The sequence below is a fragment of the Juglans microcarpa x Juglans regia genome, chromosome 7D (assembly GCF_004785595.1).
Source record: "Juglans microcarpa x Juglans regia isolate MS1-56 chromosome 7D, Jm3101_v1.0, whole genome shotgun sequence".
In the NCBI taxonomy this organism is placed as follows: Eukaryota; Viridiplantae; Streptophyta; class Magnoliopsida; order Fagales; family Juglandaceae; genus Juglans; species Juglans microcarpa x Juglans regia.
Window position 1 is genome coordinate 18,026,385 of NC_054606.1, and position 16,886 is coordinate 18,043,270.

Consider the following 16,886-nt stretch of genomic DNA (forward strand, 5'->3'; position numbering starts at 1 on the left):
ATTCCTTGTTCTTAATGCTTGTAATTTTCTAGCTAATTATTGTTTGATCTATTGAATCGCAATGAGACCGAGAGGTGATTTGTGATTAAAGCTCTAGGATTAAGCATCATTAGTTGAGCGGAAATAGAGATACTTTACCACAATTAGTGTGATTTTCAAGAAAAATCTAAAAAACTCAATGATTCTCCAATTAGTTAAATTCACATAGAGAAAATATTGGAATTCTATAACAAGGAAGGAAAAATTCTGTGAGATTTGGTTGGTGAAATCTAACGTTTTGATCTATTCTTGTTATCTTTAAATCTTAATTTTATTGATATTGTCTTCAGTTTAATTTAGATAATCCATTCTTCAAATTTCAGTTTTTGAAATAGTAATTAATTTAGTCTATTTTAATACTCAATAGCATAATTAATCCTTGTGGGTTTGACATCCGTTTTATTTAAAATACTTTACTACTTGTTACAATTCCGTGCACTTGCAGATATTTTCAGCATAACAAGTTTTTAGCACAGTCGCTGGGGATTAGTTATTTGTTATTGATATTAATACTAGCTAGGTTTTTACTATTTTGGATTTTATTTTATTTGTTTAAATTAGATCTCAGTTTGATTTTTCTTTTCAGGAATTAGAAGTGCATACCCCAATCTAAATCATTAGAGCATATACTTTTCGATTCCGAGATTGAAAGAACCTTACAATGGATCAATAGAAAGAAGAAGAAAGAGGTTGCCGCACCTAAATTGAATATTGTCGACCAGGAGCACAAAGCGTTAAGAGACTATATTATACCGTCTATCAATGGGGCAACATCTAGTATAAGGCAGCCAACTATACATGCCAATAACTTTGAGATCAAGCCAGCCATCATTCAAATGACTCAACAAACCATCCAGTTTGGGGGGCTGTCACAAGAGGATCCTAATGTCCATATTACAAATTTTCTAGAAATTTATGATACTTTGAAATACAATGGAGTGACAGATGATGCGATTCGATTGAGACTTTTTCTTTACTCACTTAGGAAAAAAGCAAAAGCTTGGTTGAACTCTTTACCGCCTGGCATCATCACCACCTAGGAGGAGTTGGCACAAAACTTCTTAGCAAAATATTTCCATCTAGCCAAGACAGCGAAGTTAAGCAATTATATTACTACCTTCACCCAATTTGAGGGTGAATCATTATATGAGGCATGGGAGAGATTCAAGGATTTATTGCACAAGTGTCCTCATCATGATCTCCCAGCCTGGTTTCAAGTACAGACATTTTAGAATGATTTAGGATCCACAAATCGATAATGGTTAATGCAGCTGCATGAGGACCATTAATGAGTAAGACCCATGAAGTCGCATATGAACTTCTGGAAGAGTTGGCATCTAACAACTATCAGTGGGCCGTAGAGAGAGAGCAATGCCAAAGAAGGTGGCCAATGTCATTGAGCTTGACTCTATGTCTGCAATTGCGGCCCAGTTGGCAAATCTATCCAAACAACTAGGCAAAATGAACGTTAATGCTCTTCAAACTAATGTGGTTTGTGATCATTGCGCAGGAAGTCATTCAAGTGTAGATTGCCAAGTGGGGAATCCTTTTGCCCAACCGAGTTATAAACAAACCCAATACGTGTCTAATTTCCAACGTCAAAACAATCCTTATTCAAACACATTCAATCCCGGATGGAGAAATCACCCTAACTTTTCATAGAGCAATAACCAAGTGACCTCAACAGTTTCCACAGCAAGAGAAGAAACCGACACTTGAGGATATGTTTATGGTGATCCAAAACAACTTGGTTTCAATCTACAATCTTGAAGCACAAATCGGTCAGCTCTCAAACATGCTTACCGAGAGAACAATTGGGACTTTACCGAGCAACATTGTGACCAATCCAAAGGAACATATCAAAGTCATAATATTGAGAAGTGGACGGACATATGACCAGCCACAGACAGCAAATACCGAGCTAGATGCAGAAGCTGCAGAAAATGTGAAGTCCGAGAAGAAGGAAACTGAGTCCGAGGTGAAAGAAGCAAAGCGGGATGTGACCGACTAGCAAGCTGAAATGACTAAGGAGAATAAAGGGGTTGCAAAACCCAAGAAATCCAGAGAGTTTATATATGAAACTTATTCTCCTTCAATTTATGATCCACCAATTCATTTTCCACAGAGATTAAGAAAAAATAAGATTGATAATCAGTTCTCTAAATTTCTGAGTATATTTAAGCAACTGCATATTAATATTCCACTCATTGAAGCTTTAGAGCAAATGTCTAAATATGCAAAATTTTTTAAGGATATATTATCAAACAAGCGGAAGTTGGAGGAGCATGAGACTGTAATGCTGACCAATGAGAGCAGTGTAATTTTACAAAAGAAGTTACCGCTTAAGTTGAAAGATCTGGGGAGCTTCACGATCCCTTGCACTATAGGAAATTTCTATTTGATAAAGCTTTATGCGACTTAGGGGCAAGTATTAATCTGATGTATTTCTCTATTTTCAGGAAAATAGGTCTTGGAGAAGCAAAGCTGACCACCATCTCTCTACAATTGGCAAACAGATCTATTAAATACTCGAGAGGACTCCTTGAGGACGTACTAGTAAAAATTGATAAGTTTATCTTCCCAGCCAACTTCATTGTACTCAATATGGAGGAGGACAAAGAGATCCCTTTAATACTGAGCCGACCTTTCCTTGCGACGGGGAGAACTTTAATTGATGTCCAGCAAGTGAAACTCATTTTAAGGGTCGGCGAGGAGCAGGTCACTTTTGACGTATTTAGATCTATGGAATTCCCTTCAGAGGTACATTCTTCTTTTCAAATAAGCGATCGAGACGTGGCCGTGGCCAACGAGACTTATGGAGTTGAATTTCCAAAGCTACCACTTAAGGAACCACCCAAACTTGAACTCAAACTGCTTCCATCAAATTTAAGGAACGAAAAGGCCGGGAAGATCTCCAAGGGGTACATGGCTACACTTTCAAGGAAACTATTCAATTGGAAGACCAAAAAAAATCAAGGGAGCATCTCTTGCCTTCTCTCATTCTTTGCTATAGGTTTTCTTCATTTTTTCCATTAAGGACAATGTGATATTTAAGTTTCAAGGAAATGATATTATTTTATTTTTTAAAATAAATAAATAAATAATAATAATGATGATGATGATGATGATGATGATGATGATGATAATGATGATAATAAAAACAGTATGGTTTGATGAATAAAAAGCCTATGATAAGAAAATAATTGAAATTGATTATAATTTTTAGAAAAAATTCTCATTGCTTAAATCTAGTTGTTAATTCTTTACTTGATCTTGCTTAATTTGATATCTTCTATGTTCAAAAAATGCTTATAATGATCATTAATTGTTTTACATATCTAGAAAGATTTTATGTGAATTTGTATGGTCTCAACTTACTCTAGAATTTGTTTGATTACACTCGAGGCTAAATCCTAGACAGAATATTATTGGAAAAATGATTAAGGCATTCTTTGGACCAATTGAGCCTTTCAAGCTTACCTGTTTATTATCGTTATCCCTACCCACCCCTTTGAGCTTTATTGAATGATATTTTGGCCTTATATTTTTCTTTCTTGTAAACCTCATATTCCCTACCCTATTTGAGCTTAAACATTTATTTGCTTACCTTTCAAGAGAACTAAGGAGTAATGATATACATACAGCACATTGTACAACACATTACACAACAATGTGAGGGTATTTTTGTAAAATTATGTTACTTTTATAAGATGTTTTACAAAAATACCCCTCATTTAAAACATAGTTGTGTAAAGTGTTGAAAAAAAATATTGTGTGTAAATCATTTTCCATTATCAAAATCATGAGTTTGTGGGTGTGAAAAGTAAACTCGTTTACTGTGTGACCAACAAGAAAATGCCGATGAAAATCATCCACAAAGGCAGTCGAAAAGGTATGAATACTTCCCTGAAAAAAAAAAGAAATAAAGAAAATGTCCGACATGTCGAATAGAGGGGTAAAGAGAGAAATACTTAAAAGTACAATAAAGATAGGTATGTTGAGAGATTCACAAGGATTGAGAAGATATGTTTGTGTTAGAAGGGAGAATGCTCTATTTGTTTGTTGGTGTTCAAACTTAAGTTCTCTTACTTTTTTTGAATCCTACCTTTCTTTGTAGCCCTCACCCCAGCCTTACATTACAAGCTTAAAAAAGATTTATTGATCCTAGGTGATAGTTTATATTCTACATTAGTGGAGAGTGATTTGAAAAGCAATCAGAGACTATCTGAGGAGCAAATGATGAAGTGAGAATGATGGGTATGCATGAATTTGGGGATTGATAATGCGGTGAAATTGAGTTTTGAATTAAATTTTGGGACTTGATTGATCTTGAATGATTCATTTAAATTATAGACTTTAGGCAATCTCTGAGGCAATAAATTTTATTAATCAAACCAATGCTTATTTTAATTGTCTTTCTTTTCTTCTTTACTCGAGAGCGAGCAAAGCTTAAGTTTGGGGGTATTTGATAAGTGTGCTTTTTATTACTCTTTTATTTATGAAATGTGTTATTTTTCTTTCAATACTATTGATTTTATTTTATTTCTATATATTTTTCTTTATTTTCTTGGATTTGAAGGAGTGAGAAGATTTAGTGCGAAGTGAGAGCATTTTGGTACAAAAGAAGAGACTACGGATCCAAATCGATAAGAGGCAGTGAGATCTAAAGAGAGTCGAGGAGATTTGGGCGACTAGAAGGGGCAACCAAAATTTGTGACCAGAATTCACGACAAGAGTTAGGCGATAAGCGAGATATTTTACATTCTGGGAGAGAAGACTTGGTGCAAGGCTCCGGGTGACTAGATTGGGAGACCAGTCTAAACGACCAACTTAAAAGACTAATATAAACGATATCGTGGGCAACAACTAGTAAAGGTAAGCAGTTTTACCGCTCGGTAGGTTGGCGAGAGGATTCTATCATCCCGGTCTAAAGTTTTTTCTCTCGGTAGGCGAGAAGACCAGTTATATTCAATGCACGTTGCATCTACCAAATGGGACTCTTCCGACTTCCGCAATCAATCTACTGACCACTAAATCCTCCCGAACTTTGTAAATCAAGCCGCTTATTACTGAATCTTCCATTTTAGATAATTCTATTATTCTTGGGATAATTTCTTTTATGTTAACATTTATCTTTAGTAACTATTTTACAAATCTTTAGACTAGATTGTAGCCGCATTTATCTTATTTTTGGATTTGAGTTTTGACATGTATTTAATCCCTTCTTGTAGGATGAATAGAGGAGGAGAGTCTGAGTTTTCTATTTCAATAGTCCAGAGCTTATCATTTAAGATTCTTTCAAGGAGGTAGATCTAGAGAGCAGAGGCAAGAGCCGCATGCTTCATCAACCAACTCCAACAAAGAACGCTAATTTTTTTTTTTTTTCAATTTCATTATGAACTAATTCTATTTTCTAAAGTTTTGATATAGTCTAGCATTAAACACATAATTTATATTCTAAGTTATCTCATTTTCAATATTTTCATGATTGAGTATTTATTCCTTATTCGTAATGCTTGCAATTTTCTAGCTAATTATTGTTTGATCTATTAAATCGCAATGAGACCAAGGGGTATTTTTTATTAAAAAATCTAGGATTAAGCACCATTAGTTGAGCGAAAGTATAGATACTTTACTGCGATTAGTGTTATTTTCAAGAAAAATCTAAAAAACTTAATGAGCCTCCAATTAGTTAAATTCACATAGAGAATATTGGAATTCTATATTGAAGCTGAAGTTGAGAATGCACTGTCACAGATGAGCCCTTCCAAAGCACCTAGCCCTGATGGAATGTCACCCATATTGTATCAAAAATATTAGCCTGTTATTGGGAAGTCAATTTTAGAAGCTGTGTTGAAAGCATTAAATACAAGTGTGTTTCCTTCCAATCTTAACCATACTTATCTTACTCTGATTCCCAAGAAGAATGCTCCTGTTTTAGTTGATGATTATTGGCCCATTAGTTTATGTAATGTGGCCTATAAGCTTATTGCTAAAGTAATTACTAATAGATTAAAATTTGTGTTGCCTAACAATATTGGTGATTCTTAAAGTGAATTTGTACCTAGTTGGTTAATGACTGACAATGTCCCCATTGCTTATGAACTGGTGCACTTTTTAAAACATAAGAAAAAAGGAAAAAAAGGGTTTATGTCTATTAAGTTAGATATGAGTAAGGCCTATGATCATGTTGAACGGAATTTTCTTAGAATTGTGATGGGAGTTAAGGGTTTTCAGCAGTCCTTCATTCAGTTGGTTATGTATTGTGTGCAATCAGTTTCCTTTTCTGTTCTGATTAATGGGGATCCCAAAAAGCCTATTTATCCTTCTAGAAGTTTGAGACAAGGGGACCCTCTGTCCCCTTATTTTTTTTTACCGTGTACTGAAGAACTTTCAGCTCTGTTAAAACAAGCAGGAGTTAGAGGTGTGATTAAAAATTTGTAGGGGTGCTCCAAATATCAACCATCTGCTTTTTGCAGATGACAGTGTTATCTTTTGTAACGTTGATGTGAAGGAAAATAAAATAGTCCAAGCTGTTTTAGAAGCTTATGAGAATGTTTCTGGACATACAATTAACAAGGATAAAATAGCTATGGTTTTTAGTAGTAATGTAGAAAAGGGGTTGGAGGAGGAGATTAAACTATTATGGAGTAATAGTGAGATTCAACAATATGAAAAATATCTCGAGTTACCTCCTTTAGTTGGTAGATCTAAGTTCAGAGCTTTCCAGTCTATTAAACAAAGGTTGTGGAAGAAGTTTCAAGATTGGAAAGAAAAATTACTATCTCAGGGTGGAAAGGAAGTGTTATTGAAAGTAGTGGCTTTGTCTATCCCATCCTTTTCTATGAGTTGTTTCCTTCTGCTATCAGGTTTATGTTCTGAGTTGGAGAGTTTAATGGCAAAATTCTGGTGGGCGCAAAGGCATGATGAGAAAAGAATCCATTGGGTTAGTTGGGCTAAAATGTGTGAACCAAAAACAAGAGGGGCTATGGGATTTAAGGATCTCAGAAATCTCAATCTTGCTTTCCTTGCAAAGCAAGGTTGGAGGTTATTACAAGATGATGACTCAATTCTTCACAACTTGCTTAAAGCTAGCTACTTCTCAAACTTTAGCTTCTTTGATGCAAATTTGGGTTATTGTCCATCCTATACTTGGAGAAGTATATGGGAGGCTAAGAAGTGGGTGACAAAGGTTGCAGATGGCGCATTGGGGATGGAAAGTTAACTCACCTATGGATAGGTCAATGGCGACCAGATCACAGATTATTAATGCAGGAAGACAGTTTTGTTGGGCAGAACAGTGATGATGTTATCGCTTCTATTATTGATGAAACAGCTTTATGGTGGAACTTACAAAAGATTAGATCTCTCTTCAATCCAAGAATTGTTGTAGAGATTTCTAAAGTTGTTATATGTCCAGGTAATGCAACAGACAAAAGGATTTGGAGCTATGAGAGGTATGGACAGTTTTCACTAAAGAGATGCTATCGTTTTATTTGCTCTCAGGGAAGGGGTTGTAATGCTGAATCTTCAAGTATGAGCAAGCAAAAGAGATTGTGGAAAGTATTATGGAAGATGCAAGTCCCTAACAAGATTAAAGTCTTTGCTTGGCGAGTGTGTAGAGAAGGTTTGCCAACTAAGGAAAATTTGCTAAAGAAAAAGGTTTTAACTAATGGCTTGTGTAGCCTTTGAGCATTGTCACAAGAAGATATGCATCATGCTTTGCTTAGTTGCCCTCAGATTAAGGAGGAATGGAAAGAGTATTTCCTTTTCTGCCTAGCAACACTAGCTTAAAACTTTTTTACATAGCTTTAAAGCTAGTAGAAGACAACAAAGCCGATAAACTGGATTTATTTTTCAGTTTAACTTGGGCCTTCTGGTACTGAAGAAATAAGTTGGAATTTGAAGAAGTGTGGCTGAGTCCAAAATCTGTGATTAATCATGCTATAGGCCTTATGCAGAGTTTTAATTTAAAGCATTTAAGGTTAAAACTAATGTGCAGTTGAGATCTCACTTCAGTTAACATCCACCTCTTGTTTCATTGTTAAAGCTAAACACGGATGGGGCTATGTTTGAAGATATGCAGAAAGCAGGGGTGTGAGCTATTCTTAGAGGTGCAAATGGCAAAGTGCTTATGGCTACATGTAGGGCAGAAAATGAAGTGGAGCATCTAGAAGTGATTGAGTTATTGGCAATATTCCGAGGATTGCAGCTATGTTCTACTATGGGGCATCTCACATATTATTGTTGAGAGTGATTGTTTGCTTCTTATTCATCAATCTCTTCAAAATGATAATATGGGTGATTCTTTGTTAGGTGCACTGTTTACAGAAGTTCAAATGATTAAGCATTGTTTTGTTTCCTATTCCTTTAATCATGTTTATAGGGAAAGAAGTAAGGCTGCTCATCTACTTGCACGTAATGCTTGGAAAGTTGAGAATATTCAAATGTAATGGAATTGTATTCCAGACTTTATTTCTCGATCAATGTATGTAATCGTTTTCTCTAATGAAATGAAATGATGATTTCTTATAAAAAAAAATGAAAATGATCAATTATCTTGATCACGGCTTTCGCATGATTAATTATTGTACTAATTAAATAGTTCTTCAAATTTCCTGATCACGCACGTACGTGCGTGGTGTCCTACCTAGCAAGAGGGGGAATATCTTGTTTTTATTTTTTAAAAAGACTGAAATTAAAAAATAAAAAATAAAAACAGTCCTAGTACGTACGTACGTACTATAGTACTTGGCATTCATGCATTTAATACACGATGATAGTGTATTAATTAAAATGCGAGCCCATGCAAGGATCTGATCATGTTGTGGAAAATCTAGCAAAAGTTCAACAGATCTAGAAAACTTATTTATAATAACATGAAGCACACATAGATCATGATTTATCTCCAATATTATCTAGCTGTGCATGTAAATTAAATCATGTCCTCCTGAAACCGCATGATATTGATGCCTCGAAACACAAAAATGTACGTACAAATGATTTACAAGAAATTAATTTACAAACTATATATATATATATATATATATATATATATATATATATATATATATATATACCATTTAGCTATTCATGAAACTTTCCAATCAACCTAGCTAGCTAGCAATATCAAAGGGTATCAATACAATACATAAACGATCCCCAATGTTGAAAGTTCAACTGATCATAAGCCATTAATTAAGAAAACCTACTTGTTTTCTGCAACTATATCGACCCTATTATGACTTGTTTCCCTAGATTTAAACGTGCTTCTCCTCTTTCAAAGGATCAATGCATGGACAACAAAGATGGTGGAAACCGAAATCAACAAGACTACTTTCACCATTTCCTTTAATTCTTTGGCCTAAAGAGTCATTTAATTAACTATATATATATATATATATATATATATATATTTAGCTGCAATATATATCCTGCAGATAACATGCCTAAGTGATTTGCAATGGTAGCAAATATAAGGGCCTGAAGTGGGAGAGGTGCATGCAAGTTCAATCTCAGGCCACAAAATCAGGCAGCAATTGGGCAGCAAACCTCTTTCTGTTTTGAATGTCGATGTTCTGGTAGCCATCGTTAGAGTGAGAATGCTGCGGCGGGTTAATGACACAAAATTCGGTTTCAGCGGTCCCCATTTCAAGTCTGCTTCCCATTGGAATATTATGGTGCGAGAGGTAGCTGTGCTGGCCGGTTCCTGCTAAAGACAGATTCTCACAGTGAGGAAGGCCAAGAGTGAGGGAAACCCCATTTCCTTGAAACTTTGGTGCTAATTGCTCGGGATTAAACCTTCCAAAGTCTCCCATAGGATATGTACTGAATCCGCCACCATCACTATCGGTAGTGCCACTGAAAAATAAATAGCCATCCTTGGTCTGCGCCCTCTCAGTTCCAAACTTTGTGCTGATATTATCTGTACTTGTCTCATCGGGTTTCATGGCCATTTCCATTGAGAAGATTCTATCTGGAGAATTCTCAATTTCAGAATTCCTTGGTTTCTTGGGACTTCTTTGCATGTTGGACGATCCAATTAGGTTAATGGCTGACTGGGTTTGAATGGATCCGCCCATGGGAGATGTTGACATTGAAGAGTTAGAGATTTCCGTTGAACAAAAGCTTGGGTTGGTGAACGTTTCTAGTTTTGATTGAAGGCCTTTAGTTTGATCAATTCTAATGGCTGCACTCTCTTGAGGTGAAATTGTTTTTGATCCCGATTCCTTGTTGGATTCTCGCTTGTTTGTAATATTATCCTGAGAAGAACTTTGCTCTTGTTCCTTAATTTCTTCTGAATACATTTCTTCAACCATTGGCTTCCAGAGCCTAACTCGGGCATTTATGAACCAGTTGGACACCTGCATTAGTTTTGTACTCTTTGATAAGAATTGACATAACTAAGAGGTTGAGAAGGTAAAGAAATTGAAAAGAAGCAATATGACATGAAATCGAAATCTACGATCTTGATTAATCCAATACATATAATAATTTACCTGACTCCGAGTTAGCCCAGTTTGTTTTGCAAGCAGAATTTTATCTGAATCCTTAGGGTATCTGCAAACTCAAGGAGAAAACATTTACAAAGAGAACAAAGGTAGTATTACTTTATACTAACTGACAAGAGAAAAGAGAGAATTCGCTCTTTTGATTGTGATTGGACTGGGTTAGCCGCGCATCATGTCAAGACACTTACGGGTGTAGGAAGTGGTCAAAGAGCCAAGCACGTAGAACAGAAACAGCTCGTTCAGGCAATCCTCTCTGGGGTCTCCAAGCGTTGTGTTGGAACATTCCCATCTGTTGCAGCGCCCGCTGTTGTCGTAGCTGTTGATCGACATACCTCAGTCTTGAACCCTCTGCCTTTGCTCCCAAGCAATCCTCTTCACCCAAGCTCTTGTTAGTGGCTTTTATTTGTGAGGAGATTGCATCTTTGAGACATCGGAATTGCTTTGAGATAGTCTGTAAAGCAAGGGCTGTGTAAGATCTTGCCGAACCTAAACCTGCGGCCTGCTCGAACGAAGACACCACAATCTGCATTTGGTGGTAATACTGTCGATATCTTTGCTCCACCTTCATGTTCAAACCAAAAAGACAATTAGAAGTGACAGTTTTAAAGTACGTCCTACATGAGTTTGGCAGATATTGGACCCAAATGACAAGGACCGCAAGCAAGCCTAACGATACATGAAAAACAAAGATAAGGTCCAGCCGTATATGATTATTCCCTTCGATATTATCAAAAATTTTACTTTCCTATAATAATTTGTTTCCAAATTTAATTTAGATAATTACTAAGTAAGTTTGAGTGACCTGAATTGGACTGAAACCCACCTAGATTACTTGTTTTTTATAAAGACGATCGACCACTTGTTTTTAGTCGACCCAACCTCAATTACTGGGAAAACCGAAATTTGATTACTTGTTTCCAATTATAAAAAACATAAACCAAAATCATGTATAGCTTAATGAAGAAATGAAATGAAAACCAACAAAAAAAGTGTCATGAAAGGATTATATGTACCTCATCAAGCATGTTAACAAGCTTTGCCTTCTTCATCTGGAGCTCCTGTCTCTGAGCCGTGGTGAGCTCAGCCGCTTGTTTAGAACTACTTTCCCCATGACCAATATCTTGTATCGCATCCGTAGGTTCATTATTCATCTTCATCTTCTCTTTGGTCCCCTCCAGCGAGGAGGCCACTTTCATTCCCTTTCCAACGTTTACAACTTCATCAAGAACTTCCTGTACAGCCTTTAAGAACTTTGAGCCCAAAACAACACTTTGCATGCCCGGAATTCCGTTTGACACGGCCGATACGGACGATGGAGAATTCCCTGACGCAAGCAGATCCTCCCCACTTGTCGGCGATATACCCTGAATATGAGCATGCCTTGCTGCAACATGATCACGAGGCTCAGTACCCGAAAGTGACCTATTATACGCAGCCGTCTGTTGCGAAGACAGACTAAGTGACAAACCCTGCTGAGTAGGTCCCCCAAAACCCATCTGCGACGCAACTTCCACGCCGCCGCCGGAGCTGCTCGCCGCTGTCACGGAAGCCGCGTGATCCACCGGACCCCATAAGTTGTAGTGAACACGAGAGGTGGCGATGCCATGGAGGGCTGAAATTTCATGCGGAGCTAGCATGGATGGACGGTTTGGATCTTCTGAATTGTTCGTGGGAATCAGTGGGATTCCGACAAAGTGTTGGCTAGGGGGTGGCGCGTGCGATAGGGTAGCAGAGTTGAGCGCGTTGCCGGCGGGGTTGAGGAGAAGCATGTTGGCTGCTGGATGGTGGTGGTCTTGGTTGTCAGAGTAGGGTACGTAGTTTGGGTTCATGAGGTAAAGTGTCTGAAGCCCATCCGCGGCGGCTTGGAATTCTGATCTCCCATGAAAGTACGTCCCCATGGATTTGAACGAAAAGATAACAGAAAATTTGGAGCGTTATGAATTCAGCCCATTTTTGAATGCTTTAAACTCGATCGTTGATGCGGTTTCTGACTGATGCGGTCGTACGGATACATCCTGCTGAAAAGCAAGAGAAAAGCTGATGATGAATCCATCACATCCACGAAAGATCCGTAAGCATTTCTTACAAAACCCATCAAAAGAAAAACTTGAAAACTCTGATGTGAAGCTCTAGTTCATGACAAATAATTAAGCTGTATATATCATCAATCTTCATAGACTCTGGGAATGGAATGAAGAGAAAGAAGATGCGGAATATGTAATTATGGTGTTTATATCGATAGAGAAATGAGAGAGAACATTATTTTAAGGATTTAAATGATTTAGACCGACACAGAACCCATCAAAGATCACAACCAAAAGAAATTAATAAAATATAAGATAAAAAAAAATTGGAAAAAAGATAACCCATATTCAAAGGATGCCAGAAACGTACAGGTGCCTGAGTACCAATCAATTATGGCTAATATACACGAGGAGGGGATACGTCTGAGCACATGTCTCTCTATCCAACTGTCTATCATGGGAACAATACTCTGTTCAGGGCCTTTGGGAGTTGCTCCTGTCAGAGTACTAAAGTCTCTGCAATTCTTCTATGAAAATGATACTAATAAATAAAAGACAGAAAGTTTTTAGGGCCTCACGAAAAAAGTTAGCCACAATCCAATTTATTTTTCAAAATTCGACGTGTAATTCTAGAAAAAAAAAATTGAGAGGGAGAATTTAAGAATAAAAATTCACAGTCCAATAACTTTTTTTCAAAAATATTTAGGCGTGATTTATTGTGCAGATAAAATAAGATTGATGAAGATAAAAGTTAAAAATTGAATAAAATATTATTAGATTTTAAATATTTTTATTTTAAGATTTAAAAAATTAAATTATTTATTATATTTTATATAAAAATTTTAGAAAATTACTTAGATGAAAAATTTTATAAAAATAAACTAGTTATAAAAAAAAAACATTTTAATAGTTTTTCTCACCTTTGCCTCGGCCTATTTGTCTGTATTTTTATAGGTACTGTCTGAGATTGGGAAAAAAAATTATAAAGAAGAAGAAGAAAACTTGAAGATATCCCTTTCGCATCATTGATGTAAGCACGTTAATTTGATGTAAATCTAATAAATGGCGGTAATCAACAGGAAAAAAAATAGTTTGTGACAAATTAGATGTAAAAAGAAAGAGAAAAGAAAAGTAGAAGCTCAAAACAGTAAGAATGGTGGGTCAGGAGGACACACAAAACAGCTGAGAAACTAGGAAATGTCGACTTCCACCAGCGTCTAATAATAGAGTAAGAACGAGCTGTGTCCCAAGGAATTCTCTTGACTTTTCTGACTATAAAATATCTCTTTCAATTTCATTTATTTTTTTCTTTATATTATTATTATTATTTTATTATTGTTGTTGTTATTATTATTTTGTGGTTGGCTTGCACCAGTTGGATGATAAAGCAATCGGAATTCCAAGGCATACGCTCAAACAACCACGGACACACGTTTGTAATTAATTTAGATGAGAAATATAAAAAAAATCATGTAGTGTTTTTCTTAATTAAAGAACAATATGCTACCTCCTTCTCTTTAATTTATTAGTCGATATACTTCTTGGGCTTTGTTATACAATCAATTTCCAATTTCCAATGAATGTATTATAGTTAGATATAATGAAAAACTCTACTTGCAACCGGCCTTGTGTAACTGACGCGGAATCTTGATGGAAGTTGTTCACATGTTTTAATAAAATGCTTTGAACACTGCAAAGGAGGCTGAAACATTAGCAGAGGCACGTGCCAACAATGAAGCAAGAACTGAACTAGAGAGTCGATTGAGAGAGGCCCAGGAATGTGAAGCTATGCTTGTTCAGGCACTTGAAGAATTAAGGCAAACACTAAGTAGAAAGGAGCAGTAGGCAGTGTTTAGAGAAGACATACTTCGTAGAGACATTGAAAATCCTCAAAAACGTTACCAAGCAAGTGAGTGCCAATGTGAGGAGTTGATTACCCAAGTTCCGGAATCTACGAGGCCTCTCTTAAAGCAAATCGAATCTAGAGTCGCTTCTTGTTCTGAAAAGAGATTTTCACTTTGTTCTTCTGGAAATGTCAGCTCACTCCAGGCTTTTCAATTTTCTGCAAATACGTTTTAATCTGCCTCGTTTGGATTTAAAGATAAGTTAAGATGAGTTGTGAATAATAGTGAGATGGGTTATGAATAGTAGTAAGATTTGTGAGTTAAAGTTGATGAATAGTAGTGAATAGTAGTGAATAGTAGTGAGATGAATTAAGATGAATTGTGAATCCAAACCGGGCTGTCTGATTGGATTTTGGGTTTTCAAGAAGTCGATCAATTTTTGAGAAAGTAAATGTTGGTGGTTTCTGGACCTGATTAATATTGGATTTTGGAATTAAAGCTGCAAAACATGAAAGACTTGATCTTTTTTTTATTTTGGGGGATTTGTTGAATTATAGAGACGGAGAGATGATGAAAAGAGGGAAAGATGGCGAGAAGATCATCATCCCAAACCGAAAGGAAAATCAATAGGAATAAATCATCATTCCTGCAAGAAGAAAACTTTTTGATAAAAAAGTAGAAAAATATGTGGGTTTGCGAACTAAAGGAGGGAGAGAGGAGAAATCCTTGAGTTCACTGCAAATTGATTTGTGAACTCAGGGAACTGAGGGGGAGAGAGAGAGAGAGAGAGAGGAGATTTGCTCAAGTATTGGGATTGGAAATTTGGAACTCTTCTACAAAGAAATAAAATAGTAGTGAAATGTTGCCCTTTTTTTTTTTAATTGACACATGCCATGTCAGATGCCCCGATTACATGGCAACTCCCACAAACGGTTATACATAGCAATTATGAGGTATAATAGGTAGGGCTTGGCAATGAGCACACATAGGGGTGTATATTGGTTCGGTTTTCAACCGATATACACTAGTTTTAGAAATTTAAGAATCGATACCAGACAGATTTACTACCAAAACTGGAACTTCCAGTTTTTATCATTTCGGTCTGATCCGGCTTGGTTCGAATTAGTGTTCTAAAAATCAAAATCTAGTTTTCAACTGGTTTTACTAAATAGGAACCGGGACCGGACCGAACCCACTGGTTGGTTCACCGGTTTCTCAAATTTTTTACAACCCTAGGCACCCGTGACATTTTCATCCAATATGCATCCATTTACAAGAAAATTGGGTGGATTTACCGTCTATTAACCCGAGCGGGCGGGCGAGTATTAAATATAAAGTGGTATTTTATTATCCGAATTAAAATAGTTGATACTAGACTGGCCTTCATTCAGGGTTTTCTTTGTTCTTTTTTTTTTAGTTGGCAAATTTTTTTTTATATTATAAAAGTCATCGTAAATAAATAAATAAATATACATACATACTTACATACATACATATATATATATATATAAGAACTTTCAAGTGCTAGGATAACAAGTCTAAGGGGATGCTTGAGAAATGAGATGAATGAGAAATCTGTAAATAGTAGTAAAATGGTTTGTGAATTGTAGTGAAATGGTTTGTGAATGATGTTTTATGGTATTTTGAAGAATGAGAGAGAGAAAATTGAATAAAAATATTATAAATTAAAGTATTGTTAGAGTATAATTTTTTAATATTATTTTTGTTTTAGGATTTGAAAATGTTGTATTATTTTTTGTGTTTGTTTGAAAATTTTGAAAAGTTGTAATGATTAGGTACAGATTAGATGAAAAAACTGAATATTTGAAATTGAAAAATGTTTGTATTTAAATGATTTTTTAGAATGAGATTAGATGAGATGAGATAGAACCATCCCGTCTTTCAAACAACTCCTAAGTCTCGATCTCCACGAGCTAAGTCTGGTTGATACATCCTTCATTGCACGCCTCTATAAGTAGAACATTAAAATTATTAAAAACAACAACGAGTTGAGTACTTGATATGCAAATATATCACATTGTAAAAGACATGATACAAAAGTTTTCACTTTTAACTAATATTTCTAGACTTAAATATCATTCATACACATTACATGCACTTCTTTAATCTCTAGGGGTGCAACACACAATCATGCCTCGTGTGTAAAGGTTGACAATCTTAAAGATTAGGATTCTAAACCCAAGGCCTTAGGTTGAACCTAATCAAAGGATATTTATCGCTTAATAAACTTAGTTGCTCTCGAGTGAGCTGTTCCTTGCATGTCATCTTCTTGTGATCATCTAGTAGTTAATATTGTTAATCTTCGATAGTTAAAAGAGTAATAAAACATTAACATGCACCACATCCATTATTCATACAGTAACTTTGTTTTTCTTTCCTTTCGAACTTTTCTTGTATTCATCATTTAAGTTAGTATTTACCATAAATATCTCACATGGAGGAAGCAT

At 35.8% G+C, this 16,886-nt stretch overlaps 1 protein-coding gene and 1 non-coding gene across 4 annotated transcripts; both read right to left on the reverse strand.

Annotated features, from left to right (window-relative positions):
• Nucleotides 1–1,133: 1,133 nt before the first annotated feature.
• On the reverse strand, nt 1,134–1,240 carry LOC121240117. The gene has a single exon (XR_005935449.1). It is a non-coding gene; the product is annotated as a small nucleolar RNA R71 (small nucleolar RNA).
• A 7,742-nt stretch (nt 1,241–8,982) lies between these two features.
• Nucleotides 8,983–13,112, reverse strand: LOC121238487 (BEL1-like homeodomain protein 1). Of its 3 annotated transcripts, none has more exons than XM_041135371.1 (5): nt 12,945–13,112; nt 11,564–12,565; nt 10,739–11,112; nt 10,539–10,599; nt 8,983–10,403 (listed from the first exon to the last, which is right to left on the reverse strand). In XM_041135371.1, the coding sequence occupies exons 2-5, from the start codon at nt 12,446–12,448 to the stop codon at nt 9,555–9,557; spliced, it is 2,169 nt and encodes a 722-aa protein (XP_040991305.1). In that variant the 5' UTR covers nt 12,449–12,565; nt 12,945–13,112; the 3' UTR covers nt 8,983–9,554. The 3 variants fall into 3 exon arrangements, with proteins under 3 accessions (XP_040991305.1, XP_040991303.1, XP_040991304.1); XM_041135369.1 differs by having other exon boundaries at nt 11,564–12,568; nt 12,945–13,105; XM_041135370.1 differs by lacking the exon at nt 12,945–13,112 and having other exon boundaries at nt 11,564–12,906.
• Between the last annotated feature and the right edge of the window lie 3,774 nt (nt 13,113–16,886).

What these genes read in the sequence shown, in the direction of transcription:
- LOC121238487 (XM_041135371.1), bottom strand. Translation starts at nt 12,448, where the DNA reads ATGGGGACGTACTTTCATGGGAGATCAGAATTCCAAGCCGCCGCGGAT. An exon ending in TTGTTAACATGCTTGATGAG is followed by an intron (nt 11,113 to 11,563) that starts GTACATATAATC and finishes TTGAACATGAAG; the next exon opens with GTGGAGCAAAGATATCGACA. An exon ending in TTTGACCACTTCCTACACCC is followed by an intron (nt 10,600 to 10,738) that starts GTAAGTGTCTTG and finishes TTGAGTTTGCAG; the next exon opens with ATACCCTAAGGATTCAGATA.